General features: G+C 40.2%; 2 protein-coding genes and 1 long non-coding RNA gene across 29 annotated transcripts in view; 1 reads left to right on the top strand and 2 right to left on the bottom strand.

Annotated features, from left to right (window-relative positions):
* The window catches only part of Fdl (fused lobes), a 28266-nt gene extending 19150 nt beyond the window's left edge, over positions 1-9116 (bottom strand). Inside the window, exon 1 of one of the 5 annotated variants that reach the window (XM_076432801.1) lies at positions 8966-9116. The gene's annotated coding sequence lies outside the window, so the exon portion shown is untranslated. Of the gene's footprint in view, positions 1-8410; positions 8558-8965 lie in introns of those variants that run through there. The other 4 variants (XM_076432795.1, XM_076432799.1, XM_076432798.1 and 1 more) reach the window with 4 other exon arrangements.
* On the top strand, positions 9057-17307 carry LOC143213184 (uncharacterized). Of its 11 annotated transcripts, none has more exons than XR_013009907.1 (5): positions 9057-9189; positions 10344-10396; positions 10595-10653; positions 11111-11174; positions 11355-17307. It is a non-coding gene; the product is annotated as an uncharacterized LOC143213184 (long non-coding RNA). The 11 variants fall into 11 exon arrangements; XR_013009906.1 differs by lacking the exon at positions 9057-9189 and adding an exon at positions 9198-9392; XR_013009901.1 differs by lacking the exons at positions 10595-10653; positions 11111-11174 and adding an exon at positions 10854-10912.
* Positions 12565-17830, bottom strand: LOC143213180 (facilitated trehalose transporter Tret1-like). Of its 13 annotated transcripts, XR_013009899.1 has the most exons (7): positions 17591-17802; positions 17110-17519; positions 16868-17034; positions 15912-16174; positions 13105-14602; positions 12847-12959; positions 12571-12717 (listed from the first exon to the last, which is right to left on the bottom strand). XR_013009899.1 is itself a non-coding variant. In XM_076432805.1 (6 exons), exons 4-6 carry the CDS (start codon positions 16944-16946, stop codon positions 13538-13540), a joined length of 1407 nt encoding a protein of 468 aa, XP_076288920.1. In that variant the 5' UTR covers positions 16947-17034; positions 17110-17228; positions 17315-17519; positions 17591-17802; the 3' UTR covers positions 12565-13537. The 13 variants fall into 13 exon arrangements, 10 of the variants coding, with proteins under 10 accessions (XP_076288920.1, XP_076288922.1, XP_076288921.1 ...); XR_013009897.1 differs by having other exon boundaries at positions 12565-12959; XM_076432805.1 differs by having other exon boundaries at positions 12565-14602; positions 17110-17228; positions 17315-17519.
* Between the last annotated feature and the right edge of the window lie 1552 nt (positions 17831-19382).

Genomic DNA, 19382 nt, shown 5'->3' with positions numbered 1-19382 from the left:
CGCACGCGACCTTTAACAGATCATTACGTTAATTTCAATGGCTCCCCCTTGAATCAGAGCTCGTCTCGTAGGCGAGAGAATATAACAGTTTGTTTATAACCTTCGAACAGTGACGCATTACCCTATGGGCAACTTGGGCAAATGCCCGGGGCCCCGAACACAAACCAAGATCCAAAAGATCCAAATTCTACGTTTTCCTCGCAAAGTTATTTAGTTGGGGCCCCGAAATTCTACTTTGCCCAAGGCCCCAACTAGTTATAACGCGCTACTGCCTTCGACGTACAAATATCAAGACTGTTCAAGACTCGAACAAGCGCACGCGCTCGTGATCGAAGAAAAACAATGTAACCGATTAGACAAGATAATTGTACTATACATTCTGACCGGAGACGACGACGTTTAGCAACAAATCGGCTGAGATACGTCGAACGTGCTTAATGGCTCGTTATAATTACAGTAACGACGATGTAAATTGCCTTTTTAATACTGTCGATTACTAATCGGCCGACTGAGAATGTTTACCCATCCTTCGGGATGCTCGCTCGCCGTTTGCCCGATAGCCGTGACGAACTTTTATATCAACACACAGTGATATCAACGTTATCGTTATCGTTATCGTTATCCATAGTCTTACGAAAAATGAGTTTTATCGTTGCGTGCAGCATCTATAGAATTAAACGTCTGGTTCGCCGTTTGATTTATATGCGTTTATGACAACAGAGAATGCGTTGAAAAATATGGAAAGCATTAGAAAAGAATTCATGATTTTTTCAGATATGATTAAAGATATCGTTTTGTTTAACTTCGGTTAGTCGGACTCGACAAAATTGGTAGCGGACATGCTGTTAATTTTTCGGGATCAGGAGACGAGGTTCAGGAGCGGCCATTTTCGTGCCGAACCTCGTCGAAACTTTTCGAGAGGAGTTATGATAATTTTCCAGCTGCTCTGCCGGAAAAAGGGGTTCGGAAACTTTTCGAACGATCCTCGTAAATAGGGTTTAAGGATCCGCGAACGAACTCCCGGCGAAAGTGGATCACGAGCGATCCAGCCGTGCTAACAAGCTGTAAGTATTTCATGCGTGCCGAGTTACGAAACAATAAAAGAAGATGCACGCTGCTTAGCCTCTTCAAGGTTGAACGTTCCAAGCACGGATCACGATCATTTTTAATGCCCGAATCGTTACGCCGTAAACTCTCGCGTAACGCGATCAAAAAGTTGTTTTACAGGGTGACAAGAAATAACGGAGTTAAACATTTCTTCTTATAATTCTGTGAAATCGACGAATTTTGAAAAACCATATGATAACAACCATAACATATAGACCATTAGTATTCATATATTTCAGAAGTTTCGAAGTGGCCACCCTTTGAGCCGATTCGGAGGCTCAAACGTGTTTTGAAATTTTCGGCTATGGGCCGCAGCTCTTCTGGCGTCATTCGGTCCCACACCGGGCGCAGAGATTTTTTCAGCGACTCGAAACTTTTACGGGGCTGAGCACAGGCCCTGGCCTCCAAAATCGACCAAACGCTCGAGTTCATAGAGTTGAGATACGGTGAGTACGGCTGCCATTCCGCAGATGTGATGAAACCTGGAAAATGGGATTTGCTACGGTTTTCGTGGATCAAGGGGTCAAACTCAACCAAGAAGTATATCGACGGGACATTCTCGAAGCCGTTGTACTTCTGTGGGCCCAACAGCACCTCGGCGATCCGTAATGGACATTACAGCAGGATTCCGCGCTGGCCCACAGGGCGAAAACGACTCAGGAGTGGTGCAAAGCCCATTTTCCAGGTTTCATCACATCTGTGGAATGGCCGCCGTATCTCAACTCTACGAACTCCAGCGTTTGGTCGATTTTGGAGGCCAGGGCCTGTGCTCAGCCCCGTAAAAGTTTCGAGTCGCTGAAAAAATCTCTGCGCCCGGTGTGGGACCGAATGATGCCAGAAGAGCTGCGGCCCATAGCCGAAAATTTCAAAACACGTTTGAGCCTCCGAATCGGCTCAAAGGGTGGCCACTTCGAAACTTCTTAAATATATGAATACTAATGGTCTGTATGTTATGGTTATCATATGGTTTTTCAAAATTCGTCGATTTGACAGAATTATAATAAGAAATGATTAACTCCGTTATTTCTTGTCACCCTGTAGAACGTCGTGTGTAGTATACAGGGTGGTACGATAACGTTGAACACTTCCGTCCCCTCCATACCGTGCAACTTTTGTGTACATCTTTTTCTCGTATTGCTCCAAACAACGAAAACATTCAAGGTACATGCACACATATGTTTCATGTGCCTCAGTTAATTGCTTTGACCGGAGTAATTCTACGCGTGGCAAGTTTCGCAAATGAGAAGGAGGATGGAAAAACAAGAGAAAGAGAACGATCCAAGATAAACACGTAGATCAACATAGATCGAGCAAGGTCTGAGCGTGGACGTGCCGCCCGCGTTTATTACGACGGACTGAAATTGCTCCGATAAATTTCTTTATTGTGTGATAAAAATCGCACAAAACCTAAATAGATAGAGCGTTGTTATTTTTGTAAGTTGAAACATTTTAATCGCTTGTAGTGCTCGGTAGATTTAATCATTGGATGATGAGTAGTGGATTTTGTTTCGTCTGACAGGGACGGGTCGAAATGACTCAGAGTAGAACAGAGGGACTGCACCAGCGTTTCGGGTCAAAATGATCCGTCGTTCACGGAGGCGAGGGTTAATTGACCTTGTGCGAATGGTGCCACCGGCCGAGTTATTATACGCGTTGACTAGTCCATCGACAGGATGATCGTGTGTTTTCACAACGTCATCGGATTTAAGGCCGATCCAGCCGGTAAGAGGAGAGGCTCGTCGCGTGTGCACGCTTCAAAGACTTCTGCGTCCCGTTACCCCCGTTTCGTCCCCTTTTCACCATTAATAGGATATTTTCGATCGAGCCGGCTTGGCTTCCCGTGGCCTGCTACTTGCACTTTTCACCTGTCACCGTGAGAACACGCCGCGCGCCCGTGTCAACAACATTACCACAATGAGAAATTCATTCGTCGACCTGCGTGATCATTTACAAACAAAATACAGTGGAGCCTTGAGCTACGAGAAACCCTCGGCTGCAGTTTCTCATTGACCGCGCTGAACATAGAAGAGGACGGTGTGTGTAAACACGGCTCGCGAGCGGCCCGAGGCCCACATTTACATATGTGACGCTTTACCGGGTCCCTAAACGCGGCATGTTTACATTTTACGCTGCTCGGCGACCGAGAAAGCTCTAAGAATGCGATCTAAGCAAACCACCCACCGCGGGGCAAACCCGAGGACAGGGGTATTCGGTTTTCCTAGATCGTACAGTTCTCCAATCTACTGTACACACTAGGGCAACCGTCCCGTTGCAGTTTTGCTCGAGCGAGTCACTTGAATTTCCACTGAAAAAGAAGGAAACTCGGTTTTCCCGGAACCACTCGCGATATCGTAGAAAACAATAGGCGAATGTTTCAATGGGACGAGCTGGTGTACGTATCCTTCGGGGGCAGGGACGGGAAATGACAAGCAGAAAACGCGCTGCCGTAATTATTTTAATATTCCACCGTGGTCGGAAGAAACCGTGCGGAATTACAGAAATTAAAGGAAGCGACGTGCCGCCATCGGAGCAGCTCTGCAACCTTGGCTCTCCCGTAAATTCTCGGAGCGAAATTGAGCTGAATAAATTCAAGGATCCGTTGTTTAAGACTCGAGCGAACGGGGAAAAAATCGTGTTAACATCGTACGATCGTTTCCGAGGGGTTAAACGTCGACCGAAAAAACCATTAAACCTTCGTCGAGGTGATCTATCGCTTTGACAGACGCGCGCTTCCGTTTGCCGGCGCGTAACAGCTTCATCCTTGAGGAGTGTACGAGGTGTCGTGCGGCATGATGGCGGGAAAAAAATTTCGGTACAGGCGGACGAGTAAAAAACGAATTGAATAAATAAAATGCCGCATATCAAAGAAACATTAAGCATTGGAGCTGTAACGGGTCGCCCCGATAAATCATCAATGAGGAGACAACAAAAGCTTGCGGAGGCGTCGTTTATGCTCGTCGTCGAAACGACGCGCTGTCGCGATGATAAGCTCATTGCCTCTCGTCTCTCCTCTCGTTTTCGCTTCTGCTTACTTTACGTTCTTCGTTGCCCCGGCCGCTGCTCCAGATGAACGCCGATGATTTTATCGCGTTTACGTAATTGCGATAATAAACAACAGGACGTCGTTCCGCGACGCTGTTCTTCGAGGCTCTATTATTCACGGACACGTTCAATAGATACGGGCAAGTGCGTTATTCCGATATTACGCGCTCCATTTCATTGCCCTCGAAACCTTGAACGACCAGCAAGACCCGTTAATTCCACTCGTAGTCACCTCCGCACTTTAAAATAACAATACACCGAACTCGACTTTTCACACGTGGTGAAAACGTGGCCCTGAATGACCCTCCTTCATATTATGGGGATAGACACCTTTTTCCAGGATTGCAAGGGTGCCGTATTCGCGTTCTTATTTCTCGACAATACAGATATTGGGTATTTCAGTAGTTAAAAACGCTAGATAAAAGATCGATCTAGCGCGCTATCTCCCTCAAAAGTCCTATTTTTCAGTTTACGAGGCAGAATTTGCATTATTCGGCAGCGTAAATTGTATTATTCGGAAGCATACAACTTCGCATGTAGCTGTCTTCATAGCTACATGCTGCCGAATAATGCAAATTAGCGCCCTAGATCGATCTTTTATCTAGCGTTTTTGACTACTGAAACATTTTGTGTTATCGAGAAATGAGAACGCGATTCCCGCATCCTTGCAACCCTGGAATCGACCGCCTTAATCCGTTACTTATGTAATTTGAAAGCAGCTTATCTCTCGGAGGAAAATGGAATTGACACGTGTGAAAGAGACAACTCCTCGTTTACGTACACCCCCTCCACAATTCACCGGGCGCACTTACTTATCTTCAACAAAATGTGTCAAACGTGTCAAAATGTTTCATTTTGATTAGATGTAGTTATTATATGATAATGTTTGAATGTTTGAATTTTTAATTTTGGGTCTTTGTTTGTACTAGTTAGGAGGTAAACATACTAAAAGTCCCCACTCCTAGGAGGTGAGCGGGGTGCAGGGGGGACACGTAGAAGGCCACTTTTTTCGGTTTTCCGTTTATATCTCGGAAACTATGCGTCCTAGCGATAAGCCCATTCTACATAAAATTAAAGCTGACGAAATGTGCTATAAGATTGACTCCATTAAGTTTTTCGCTATCTCGCATAGTTTCCGAGATATCCGCGCTCAAAGTTCACGAATTGTGCTGAAGAGTGGGCTAGTCAAATAAGACAAAAATTTCTTTTTTACAATTCGTGAGCTTTGAGCGCGGATATCTCGGAAACTATGCGTCCTAGCGATAAGACCATTGCATACAAAATTAAAGCTGACAAAATGTGCTATAACATTGATTCTATTCAGTTTTTCGCTATCTCGCATACTTTTCGAGATATCCGCGCTCAAAGCTCACGAATTGTGAAAAAGAAATTTTTGCCTTATTTGACTAGCTCTTCAGCACAATTAGTGAACTTTGAGCGTGGATATCTCGGAAACAATGCAAGATAGCGAAAAACTGAATAGAATCAATCTTTTGGCACATTTTGTCAGCTTTAATTTTGTATGTAATGGTGTTATCGCTAGGATACATAGTTTCCGAGATACAAGCGGAAAACCGAAAAAGGGGACCTTCTACGTGCCCAACTGCACCCCGCTCACCTCCTAGGAGTAGGGACTTTTAGTATGTTTACCTCCTAACTAGTCGAAACAAAGTCCCAAAGTTAAAAAATCTCTGTGTCCCTTCCATTTCCCTTTACACCCCCCTTATGAGCATTCATTGACTGGACTAATGGAAAATTATACATTATACATATACTATTTGAATAAATGTTGGAAAAAAGAATAAATTAGGAACAGTATTAAAATAAGGACGATACCGCGATAATCGGTACAGTTACCCTACTCTGTTGATTGTGCACTTGGTGCAGATCTACGCACGCCGATCGATTCCACGAAAGGAATCCTCTCCCAGTGAACTGGGGCCTCGGTTCTTCGAGTTTCACAACACCTCCCATTCACCTGTACTCTACAGAGATACAGGCTCGTGTGCACAACGGCTCTCATCGTGTCGGTGTGCCGTGTTCCATTTATTAGAGGCAGACTTCTGTTTTTCTGCGTGTATCGTGCAAGTAAGCGAGAACGTATTCGCTACTGTACACCTCGAGAAAAAATAAAATCTCTCGAGTAGATTCTTTGACTCGATGTTTTTTCAGCAGTTTTGAAAATCAATCTTTACTACGCTAAAAAGAGGAATTCCGAAGTGACCCAGAAAAACCGCATGCCAATTGAACGGGAACAAAAAATTCCGCGGAAACAGTTCCAGGGTCGTAGAATTTCAGAAAATGTCCCCCATTAGTGGTTAATAACTAGACTGCAGATCTTTATGCAAAATAAAATATGTTTGCATTGATTGCAGGACACAAGAGCCAAACATTATAGAAATTGTATATATATTCTTCTTTTAATCACCCAATCAACCTAAAACTAATACACACATTGATGTTCTTAAATATTTCTAACATGTCCATTGCTTTAAATTGTACGTGCCCATTTTACCACGTTTTTATTAGCTTGCTTTCTTGTTTGTTTGTCTGTTCGGTGGCAAATTTTGCAATTGATTTTATTTTGTCATAAATGCATAAAATCCGCAGCCTATTAATAACAACACAAACAGCGTCATCCTGCTTTGTAGATACATAAACGTAGCACAGAACGGTTCTCTCGTTAGATGTCTCGGAAGCATTAGTCACAACATAATGACAATACCGCCTGTGTCATCGGAGTTATCGTAATACCGATGACAGTTATTTTAATAAAACCACGTTATTCGAACGACGCAGGATAGTAGCCTGTCCTAACAACCTCAATCATCTATCAAAACCTCTCCCGTGCATAAATTAATAAAATGGTCCTGCAGAGATGAAACGTCAATTCTGAATTTTTGCTGCAATCATAATCTTCCCATCAGTTCGTCAACAGGAATCTTGTAAAATTTTCACGAGCAGAGTAAATAAATTAACAAAATTACCCTGTAAGCAAAAGTGTTTAAAACCCGGTCTCCAGGCCGAACAAATATGAACAGAGCCTAAGCCTCAATTTTCTCAGTTTGGAGCACTAATCAGTAGACTGCGGATTTTACAACATGTTAAAGATATTTAATGACATCAATGTATTAGTTTCAGCTTAATAAGATAATTAAAAGAAGAATACAATTTTTATTTGGCTCCTGTGTCCTGCAAACAATGCGAACATTTTTTATTTTGCATAAAAATCCGCAGTCTACTAATCAGTGTCGCCAGATGAGGGGAATCACGTGGAGATGATGTACCCCCTCTCAGATGACCAGACCAGTCCACGGCACGGGCACCGTGGTCTACGCCGTCTACGGATTTAGTGAGCGACGTTGGAGTGTGCGCATAGTGTTGGAATGGGATAGTGGAAGGGGAAAAGTAGGAGAGGAAATGAAGCCGGTTTCTCATCTGGCGACACTGACACTAATACTATTTCCATCAGTTCGTCAAAAGGAATCTTGTAAAGTTTTCGCGAGAAAAAAAATAAATGAATAAAATCACCCTGTTCCGCGAGCAAAGTAAATAAATGAATAAAATCACCCAGTAAGCACAAGTGTTTAAAACGCTGTCCCCAAGCCGAACAAATATGAACAGAGCCTAAGCCTCAATTTTCTAATTTTGGAGCACTAATACTCTTCCCATCAGTTCATCAACAGGAATCTTGTAAAATTGTCGCGAGAAAAAAAATAAATGAATAAAATCACCCTGTAAGTGGAATCCCCACAAGTGCCTAAAACCCGGTCTCCAAGCCGAACAAATATGAACAGAGCCTAAACCTCAATTTTCTAATTTTGGAGCACTAATACTCTTCCCATCAGTTCATCAGCAGGAATCTTGTGGAATTGTCGCGAGCAAAGTAAATAAATGAATAAAATCAGCAAGTCGAGCGAACGAGAAAGGTCCAAGCGTCTCTCCACAATTTCGGGACACTAAAAATTCCAAGAGAGTCGGCGATCCGGGGCGGTGAGATTCCCGCGGAGCAAGGAGTCCGGTATCGCCTCCTTTCTCCGCATTGTGAATTCAGTGGAATTTAACCGAGCCGCTGTACAGGTTAAAAACGTGCGGTTATCTATCTGGTAAGTATGCGGTGAACGGGCCTCGGTAAACCGTGCGGAAAAGCGCGTCGTCGGAAATCAATGGAGCCGCTCGAACTTGTCCGCAGGACTGGTGCGTGCGTGTTTGCGAAGAAGAGGAGTATAATCGGGGCTTGGCTCGTGTTAGTCGGACTCACCTAACCTTGCAGCAGGACCGCTGTTGGTTCGCTGGCCAGTTCCGCGTAGCCCGGTGCCCGACAAAACTTTTCCATGTAGCCGTCGCGCGGCGATTGATTCAATCCTGATTCACCCCTTTCTGTCGAGCCTTCATAGAGGAGATAGAGAGACAGGTCTGGCGGGGGGACGGTACGGAGGGGGATGAGACACGAGAAGAAAATCGTGGAAAATGCGTAGGGGTGGGGAGAGGATTACGATGATATATATCACGGAAAAAAATTGTTCACGGGTAACGGTATATCCCAGCCATGTCGAAAACACGAAACCAGGCACAATTTGCGCGCGCGCTCACACGCTTTCTCTCTCTCTCTCTCTCTCTCTCTCTCTCTCTCTCTCTCTCTCTCTCTCTCTCTCCCTCCTCTCTTCTCCCGATGTGGGTCTTCTTTCACTGGCACACACCGAAAGACCTGGCCCGGTATAGCGTCCCTAATACCTCCAGCATATTATCGTCCGTTCCTCTATTTCGTTCTCTCGCCCCCTTCTACGTTTCAGATTGAAAACAACCACGGACTAACCCAGCTCTCCCGCGTTTCTTCTACATCACAGTTACGCCAGGCAGCAGCTACTTCGCTATTCTAGCGAACGCTACAAGAGAACACACACTCGCGACACCCGCTCGCCGACTGAACGTGTTGCTCGCGAGGGGAGCACCGGGAACACCGCAACCGCATTGATGCGATAGAACCAGAGCCTGGGGACACCTGACGGTGCACCCTGGAACCGAGGTGGAAGGGAGGAGGTGTGCCAAGTTTTTCAATTGACAGCACTGCTTGTCAAGCATTGTCAAGTCCGTGTTGGGCAATGCTGGCTTTTAATTATTGTATGCGTGCACGTTATCTTGGTTTGGTTCGGTTTCTTATTGCAGCTCTACTTTGTGCGTGGATACAATATGTCTGCGTCTGTGGATTACGCACTTGTTTCTGTGAGCGACTGGATTTCGAGGTTATCCTTTGGTTTGCGAGGTTATGTGTGGGTTTGCATGGTACATAAATAGTACATAATGAAGTTGGAGCGATGTAAATATGATATGCAGTGACTGCCACTAAACACCGTAACTTTTCAAATATTGTACTATGCGATTTGAACTTTTTTGGAAAGCTAGAGCAATTAGTTTACTACAGGATGTGAAAAGAAATTTTTTCAAAAATTGCATTTGACCGGTATTATAGAGGAAATACTAAATGGTGTGTGCATTTTACAACTTTTTTATGCGGGCCTATATTGAAATTTTGAAAAATAGGTTTTGTAGATCTGTGTGGGTTGTATGCATTGTGAAAGTTTCATCGAAATCGGTTGATGCGGGGAAAAATGACAGTCATTGAAAGATGTAGGAATTCTTAGATTTACTGCTGTTATAGGCCGAAAATCTGCAATTTCTACCATCTTTAAACGCTTGTAGCTCATTGCAACGTCGACCGATTTTGACGAAATTTTCAAGATATGTTCAATTGAAACAGATCTACAAAACGTATTTTTTAAATTTTCAATATAGGCCCCATACCCTAGTAGCATTTACGGTTGGCCAATGGTTGGGAGTTTGTTGGGGAATGGTGGGGCATGTTTAGTGGTTTTGCTGACAAATCCCCAACGTAGGGCCAACGACGAAAAATTACGTCACTTTGCCGACAAATACCCAACATAGGGCCAACGACGAATACCCAACATAGGACCAACGACGAATACCTGTCGTTCAAGATATATGTAGCATCGATCGTCATTTGGTATTTGTCGATTTTCACTATTTCATTCTTCTGTGCTGTGTCCAGCTGTGTCGAACTGTCGAAGTGGTCTTCCTTTGTGTCGCGTGTTTTATTTCATTTCATTAACAAAAAATTTTGATAATGTACAAAGTGGTGGAATTTAATTCAACACCATTAATTTAATTCAATTCAGCACCATCGTTCGGTAGAACAGCAGCCATATGGATGCAGCTACGCCAAATATTGGTAAGTATATTGTTAAATTAGTAATGAGTGGTTTAGTTTAACAATTATTTATACCTATACTTAATTATACGTGTTACCACGTATTGTAGATACTTTCTAAAAAATGTATGTAATTTATGCATGCATTCAATTGCAATTAGCAATTTTGTTTCCTTTTGCTCTTCTTGTTGTAAGATTAATTTCTATGTCATTTTTCAGATTTTACTGATGCACAAGTGTTCGATGGATCATCAGCCATACAGCTATGCCAAATATTCGTAAGTATATTGTTATTTTAGTAATGAGTGTGGTTTAGTTTAACAATTATTTATACCAATACATAATTATACGTGTTACCACGTATTGTAGATACTTTCTAAAGAATGTGTGTAATTTATGCATGCATTCAATTGCAATTAACAATTCTGTTTCCTTTTGCTTTTCTTGTTGTAAGATTAATTTCTATGTCATTTTTCAGATTTTACTGATGCACAAGTGTTCGATGGATCATCAGCCATGCAGCTATGCCAAATATTCGTAAGTATATTGCTATATTAGTAATGAGTGGTTTAGTTTAACAATTATTTATATCAATACTTAATTATACGTGTTACCACGTATTGTAGATACTTTCTAAAGAATGTGTGTAATTTATGCAAGCATTCAATTGCAATTAGCAATTTTGTTTCCTTTTGCTTTTCTTGTTGTAAGATTAATTTCTATGTCATTTTTCAGATTTTACTGATGCACAAGTGTTCGATGGATCATCAGCCATGCAGCTACGCCAAATATTATTTTAGTAATGAGTGTGGTTTAGTTTAAGAATTATTTATACCAATACTTAATTATACGTGTTACCACATATTGTAGATACTTTCTAAAGAATGTGTGTAATTTATGCATGCATTCAATTGCAATTAACAATTTTGTTTCCTTTTGCTTTTCTTGTTGTAAGATTAATTTCTATGTCATTTTTCAGATTTTACTGATGCACAAGTGTTCGATGGATCATCAGCCATGCAGCTACGCCAATATCTATAACTGCGAAAAAAATTGTATTTTAAGTACGTCGTTATCCGATTCTTGTTTCACCATCTTAAGCGGAGCTGTTGTAATTATCAGAACTATTGAAGAGGTGTAATATGAATGTAATATCATATTACTAATGTGCAATATGTAATGTAAGAAATCGTGCTATTGTAATATGTAATATGTATTTAATATGTACAAAATAATTGAGATATAAAAATAAAAAACTCATAATACACATATATATATATGTATATAATTAATTGACCCTACACAAAAAATCCTCTAGTTGGCTTTAAGTATTGTAGGCCCTACGTTGGGTATTACCGTTGGCCCTACGTTGGCTATTACCGTTGGCCCGACATTGGACGTGATCGTTGGCCCTACGTTGGATATTATCGTTGGTCCGACGTTGGCGCAACGTTAGCTGAACGTTGGCCCAACGTTGGCCCTGACTGTTGACTGCTGTTGACCCAACTGCAAAAAAGAGCGACATCTCTAACGGTTGCCTAACGCAAACCCCCAACGTAGGCCCAACGAAACGCCAACCGTAAATGCTACTAGGGTTCATTATATGGAAGGACACATTTTATCGTTATGCGTAGCAGGTAGAAAGACATATCAGCCAGGGTAAGGTACCCAGACAGCACAAATCCTTAATTCTGTCCAGGCCACAAATGCGCGTGAGGGCTCGTAGTCTTCCCTCGACACGATCTTGGCACATGTCGTCGTCGCCACAATCCGGGCCGATCGTGCCTGGTTTAACGATCGGGCCGTTGTAAGAGAGCAGCATAGCCGCACTAACTCTTCCTTTTTACTTATTTTGTACACATTCAAGGCGGGAAAATTAAATGATAGATTTTATTTATTGTAGTATTCCTAGACTGCTTGTGTGTATTAGACTTCCTAGACTTTATGCAACATAAAATTGTCTGCATCGATTGCAAGAGATAGAAACTAAATTGAATGTTACTTCTTCCCTCTTAACGGGTCTTTATGCAAAAAAAAATTCTCGTCGTATAAGGGAAAAGAAAATTTCTATTTTTTTATTTTTTAATACGCCGCAGGGGGAGTTGGTGAAGACATAGGGACTGTGATAGGGACAATGACACAAGGAATAATAAATATTATAATTTTTTATTATTATACTATGCTTTATTATTGGAAATTACAAAAATTTACAATCTTTACATGGACCTAAATCTACAGAGTGGGTCACCTAACGTTTGCACCTCAAATATCTTTGTTGTTTCGAAAGATACGTAAAATATGGTAAAGACAAAGTTGAATGGTACAATGGGGCTGACACGATGCTAAAAAATTTTGTTTTTATGTCATTTTTTTAGAGATATCAAGGTCATCTTGACTTTTTTAAATGGAATGAGGTATTTTTTAATACATCAATCGATGCAGCTGGACATTCGTTATAAAAGAGTACTAACCTATGTATACAGTCAGCGGCAATAATAAGTGGACACCCTTAAAAATCCCACAACTTTTCAGAAATTGGTCCAATGGACTTGAATTCTTTTAAGATGTTGGACCGGCTAGTTCGCTAGAGAATAAGTAAACAAAAATTTATTACGATTGCAATTGGTAGTAATTATACAAAATATTAAAAAATGATGTTTTGACAACTTTTTTATCTGGGTCTGTAACGATAATTTAAAAAATGCGTTTTATAGATTTCGGTAACTCACATGCATTTAAAGATGAGAGCTTAAGGGTGAAAGTCGCAGATTTTCAGCCTTACCAGGGCATTTCGCCCTTACGTGATCATCTTTAAACGTTTGTAGCTCATTGCATAGTGTCCCTATGCGTTCCTTCTCCGTGCAGAACACAACCGTTCGAAAAATAACGCGACTTTACTGTACAAAGAAAAAGAAACGATTACATCGACAGTATATTAACAAAACCGAAATAGAATTTTATTTCGGCTTCAAAGAAATGATTAATATACATTTTTATCAGGATCTGTTCAGAATATTCAGCATCGGTGACGCGTAAATATAAACAGTGAACGTATTTAAGTAACGCCTGCGTGAGCGTGGACAACGGCTGTTCCGTTGAAAACGGGGTGGGCGTTGCACTGAATATTCTGTACATGTTGCGATTGAGAAAGTGGTGACAACATCAGTAAGATCCATTTAATTTCCTTTGAATTTCCGGAAAAGTTTTGCCTTTAGTTTCCGGGGTGATGTAATAAATAACTGCGGTGCAAACAGCTACGACTACAAAGTACCCCAGGAATGGAATCGAATGGCCGTAGCCTAAGGTTATAGCTAACCATATGTAAAGCTTAAACCCTGCAATGGCTTCTAATCCGCTGATTACAGCCATAAGACATGTGCAGACCGCTTTAACTTCAGTAGCAAAGATTTCTGTTACCAAAGTGCATTGTAAGGCATGTAAGCCGGAACTAAACGCAAAAACCGATACTATGCTCGCTATAAATGGTACCAAGGAGTACATGTGCACATCTATGCTTGTATGCTCCATTAAGTAAAAGAATGTGCCGATAACAAGGTTACATAAAGCAGCTATAATACCTGATACAAGTATCAGTGGTTTGCGACCGAGTTTGTCGACCAAAAATGTTGTTACAACAGCGGAAATCACTTGTGTTACACCGATAACCACACCAATCGTATAGTCGCTTACAATGTTGTTAGTTGACTTGAATATCAACTGGCCATAGGTGATGATAACAAAAAACCCACCGAAATGGTGTGTTACCGAAAAGAGTAAAATGATGACGAGAGCACGAAAATGTCCACGCGATGAGAAGACGTCTTTTATGGTTCCACTCTTCGCAACTCCTTTTTCATTTTTCGACAGACAGGCGATAACCACTTGCAACTCGTCGGAAACATCGGTTTTTCCTCGCAATTTTTCCAACGCTTCTTCCGCCTCGTCCATTTTGTTCTTCAATGCCAGGAAATATGGCGATTCAGGCATAAACAAGAATGTCACCATACAAGCGAAATTGTTGACGAAGAAAATTACAGCCATGGAGGATAATGACAGTTGCGGTGCTACCACGAATGTTATTAGAATACCGGCGTTATATACAATTAAAATTATAGATTCTGCAGCACCTCGTGTTTTCGATGATGATATTTCACCGACGTACATTGGTTCGACACAGATTAACAATCCCACACCAAATCCTGCCAGAAATCTTGCCACGTACAATTCCTACAAGAGAAAAAGTTCATGTACATATACTTATTGATGGTAAACAGAAGAGCAGCCGAATCAGCTGAACCAGCGCAGCGCAGCAAAGCGCACACTGGGCCAGAATCGCAAAGAACTGAACAATTATACATTATTGATCGAGTTAAATCCCTCAAGTGTTTACTATTTTTATGTACTACAATATACAGGGTGAGGTGCCTAAGACTTCCATTAAAACTACCTCCGCTGTATTTGGTAATGCGAGAAATTGTTTGGTTCGGTGGGGCAATTATTGTGACGGAGTTTTTTTAGTTATTTTTTATCGTGTTCTGCGAAGGTAGACAATACGGAGGCGTAATTAGCATTATGCGATAGCACATGTAGCTGTGTCGCAGCTTTATGAAAATAACTACATGCGCAGTTGTCTGCTTCCGGATAATGCAAATTACGCTGCCGAATAATGCAAATTGCGCCTCGTAAATATAAAAATAGGACGTTTGAGGGCGATCGCGGCCTAGATTGATCTCTTATGTAGCGCTTTTGACTATTGAAAAATCCCATCTTTGCATTACAGTAAATATTCGATGGTCCCGAGGCCCTCGGTGAGGTTCCTTTGCATCGTTCGTAGAGAGACATTATTTTTTGTGCTTCAAAGACCGAGTTGGACGTGTGTACATAGAAAAGGACAGCACGTGTAAACAGAGACCGCGCGCAGTCGAAGCGCAGCAAAAAATATCGTACCTATGAGACCGCTTCATGTAATAAATGAAACTGGTTCGTTTTTACTTATTTTTAATGAAATTTTGCCAACATAATTGTGACATTTTTCTGATTAAAATAACACCAAACAAGATATACTTTGGAACATGTTTGTTATGTATGTTCATACCGTCAATTAAACCACTAAATACAATTGAAATTGTATCGTGTTTAGTGTCATTTTAATCAGAAAAACGCCAGAAATAAGTTGGTGAAGTCCCATAAAAAAATAAGTAGTAATAATAAAGTGTTTTATTATTATGAACTAGCGAAAAAAAATTTCTCCGACACAATAATTGCCCCACTAAACCTATAATATTCGATGATATTCACCCCGTATCTATGTAGTATAAAAATTGCACAACACGCATAATCTTTTATTATAAACGTAGTAGTTTGCATTTTTAAAACATTTGAATTAGTAAATTATATCATCATAGAAATACATGTATATGCAATAGTTCACAAAACAATATGCAATTGTTTCATTGATTGATAATTTCTTTTTGCTTTCTGGAAAATACGATTACAGGGTACAATACAATAACCAAAGAATTTAAGCGCAACTTACCCAAATCGATGAAGCAATTGCGATTAAAACCCAATTAGCCAGAAACGGTAAACAAGTTAGCAACATAGTGTTCTTCCTGCCAAATCTATCAGCCAATAAAATATTCAGTGGGGGTGCTATCAATTGTCCAACAGCTGAAGTAGCAGCCAACGTAGAAATCGCTGACTCGGTGACCGGAATGGGTGAATCGTCCGACATTAATATTACGATACTTGGTGAATTCCAGCCCACAATACATCCAAAACAGCCAACCATCCAAGCGCCTTCACAAGAACAAGAGAAAAATTAAACATTCGAATAAAATTGTCTGATCTACATTTTGTTTTCAATGTACACAGATACTTCAGGGGATATTGTTGGTTTTCATTTTCAAAAAATATGGTGTTGAACCAAAACAGACAAATATTGATTTACTCCACTTTTGCATTAAATGGCTCATGTCGTGTGGGTACCAACAAATTAACTTTACGAACTGTATAAAGTCCCATAAAAAAAGAAAGAAGTTTTGTAATTCGATTGGTGGTGGTTCACACCGATATATGGGATGGGCCGCAATCGTAGTACAACCGGGCAGGGGGCGATTCTACGTGCAAAAATAAGTCGAAGAAATAACATTTTTTCGTTTGGAAGCTTGTTTTCAAGAAAATCGAGTTTAAAGTTTCGCCAGGATAGCGTGCTTTAGTATACGCAGAAAGTAGAATTGGTTGATCATGGTCAGACGCGTCAGACTATTCCTATGCAATAGCACGTGTATTCGCTGCATTTTCAAACTCGATTGGGGAGGAACGTCATTCCTTTTTTTCGACACTTATACTTGAAGAAAATGCACAAAACAAAAGATTCAAATGAATTCTATAATTTGAATAAATTAATTGAAACGAAACACAAGGGTTTGAAACATAACGGTTGCAATAATCTTTACTGGATGTGAGTTTGCTAATTATTGTTCGACTTACATGTTAAAATGCTCAAATACTCCCATTTTTTCGAACCGTCAGGTGAGGTGTATTTCGCCTTTTCGATGCTTGTAGCCATGCTTTAGCTTTCGTTACTTCGGAGAACAGAGAGTCTGCCCTGTTGAGGGAAAACGGGGTATACAGGGTGGTTCGCCAGTTATTACCACCTCGATTTTTGTAATTATTATTATTAGTAGCGAAGAATGTTTATACAAGATTAAACGGTGTAGAGAGATGCATACTTTGGTGCTGTGAGTTTTTTTTGTAGATTGACGCGTAGAAGAGAAAGGAAGGTCGTCAGTGTTTTTTAAAATGGGATCGTAAGTTTGTTCCTCCACCAATCGATGAAGCTTCATATTCTCTACAAAAATAATAATAACCTAGTAATATAGACAAACCATTAGTGAAGGAGACATTTGATTTTTAGTGTTGTTACGAAATCACAACTCTGTTGATAATAAATGTTTCCTTATGTCGATCGTAGATTGTTGCTAACAAGATTTTTTTAATGATTTCAGCGCACTGGTTCGATCAATTGTTATATATAACCACTATTTGCAAATTTTCACAATATCTTTATTTCAACGTTTCGATCTTATTACCACGTTTTTACTTTTTAGATCATTCTGAAGAAAATTTTTAAGAATTGCGTCTGTAAATTAATAATTAATACTATATTTCAAATTGTGCGAATTTGAAGCAAGAAGAACAACCGTTACTTACTTGCTTAGTGCAATAGAAAATAATTTTTCATAATATAAACTTTCACATAACACGTGTTGATGTTAAGACAGTTTTGATAATGTTACGAATTCAAATACCTTATGGTCATTTTTACATGATTTGTCTGTTACTATAACAATACTACACGCTTCACACGTTTCTTCACCGGAGATCTTTCGCTTTCTGCGTGAACTAAAAGACTGATACCAAGAAAAGGTCAGACATGTAAAGGTCTTACATGGGGGTAGACTCGTTTTAAATAATGCAAAGGTGGAATTTTTCAGATGGAGTTGCATGATTCGGCAGCATGTATAGCTGTCACAGCTTTATGAAATACCTTACATATGCGCAGCGGTGTGCTTCCGAATATGTAATGCAAATTACGCTGACAAATAATGCAAATGAAGCCTCGTTAACGTAAAAATGGAACTTTTGAAGGCGATCGCGGCCTAATTTATCTTTTATTTAGCGCTTTTGACTACTGAAAACCCCCATCTTAGAGAAATGAGAAGACGCGGCAAATATTACGTTTAGGGGAGGCATTTCGGATAACTTTTGACATACACTCCTGCTTGTAAGTCTTAGGACAGTGATCATATTTGTATTCAACTCTGCAGAAATGAAATAATTGTGGAAGGATGCGAACAAATTTTTCCGTATTTAAAGGTTTACATGTTAAGGAAAGGATGCTGCACTCATATATGAAAAATCTTACCAGGAAGCAACAAAATATAATATTTATATTTTCTTCTGATCGAAGAATCCGCCACGTTTCTTTATTGCAGTTTCCAGTATTCTTGGCCTCCGCAATATCAATTTTTTCAAACTTTCTGTTGTTGTATTATTCCATTCTTGGTCCAAAATATATTTTATAAACGTGTTTTCGAAGTAGGGCAAAAGTTTCGTACCTGTCCATCCAGTTCATCCCATAATTTTTATATGGGGTTCACATGTGGTGATTGGGGTGGCCATTTCATATAATTTTTAATGAATTATTACATTGAAGTTGATCCACATAGTTTTTACATATTTATATTATGTAGTTAGTACAGTTAAAGGGGGGGTTCACACATAAATTTTAACTATACGAAATACCAGAGTTTTACTAAAAACCAGAGGTGTCCTAAGACTTATGAGCGGGAGTGTATGTTACCAAGGTCACCTTTCTAAGTAACGCGGCATGTTTACATGCAAAAAATGCAATTTTTCATGATTTTCGGCCTACAACTGTGATCTCTACCACTTTTGATCGTTTATAATTCGTAAACCAATTAACTAATTTGAATGAAAGGTACTTTGGGATTATCCCGTCGACCTCTCGCGCCACCATAATGAAAAGCAAGTTCCAAAATAAATAATATAATAATAATAATGTAATAATAATATAATAGTATAATATAATAATTATTATTATATTATATGATTATAATAATATAATAATATAATAATAATTTCGTGTTTGGCGAAAATGGTCGACGGGATAATCCCAAAATACCGAATGAAATTTTCACAGAACATATATGTATAATTTATACGAGTTTACACAAAACAATTCTTCGTATTTTTCGTTATTGGCTCAGCTAAAAAAGTTGTAAAAAGCAATTTTCACTATTGTTTTTCACAATTCACGTGCCCGAGAATTTTAACAGTTTCCTTCAAGCCCTGTCTAAAACGTTCGCCAAGACGAGTAACGGCTATCTCAAAATCATACACAGTTGAGGGACATCGTGTTCCATAAACTCGGTCGACCTTTCGCAGGCTAAATGTAGCTATATGTAATTGCACGTGCCGA

Source organism: Lasioglossum baleicum, chromosome 10 (assembly GCF_051020765.1).
Source record: "Lasioglossum baleicum chromosome 10, iyLasBale1, whole genome shotgun sequence".
In the NCBI taxonomy this organism is placed as follows: Eukaryota; Metazoa; Arthropoda; class Insecta; order Hymenoptera; family Halictidae; genus Lasioglossum; species Lasioglossum baleicum.
The sequence above is the reverse complement of the archived record's forward strand: the minus strand, read 5'-3'. Positions and strand labels throughout refer to the sequence as shown.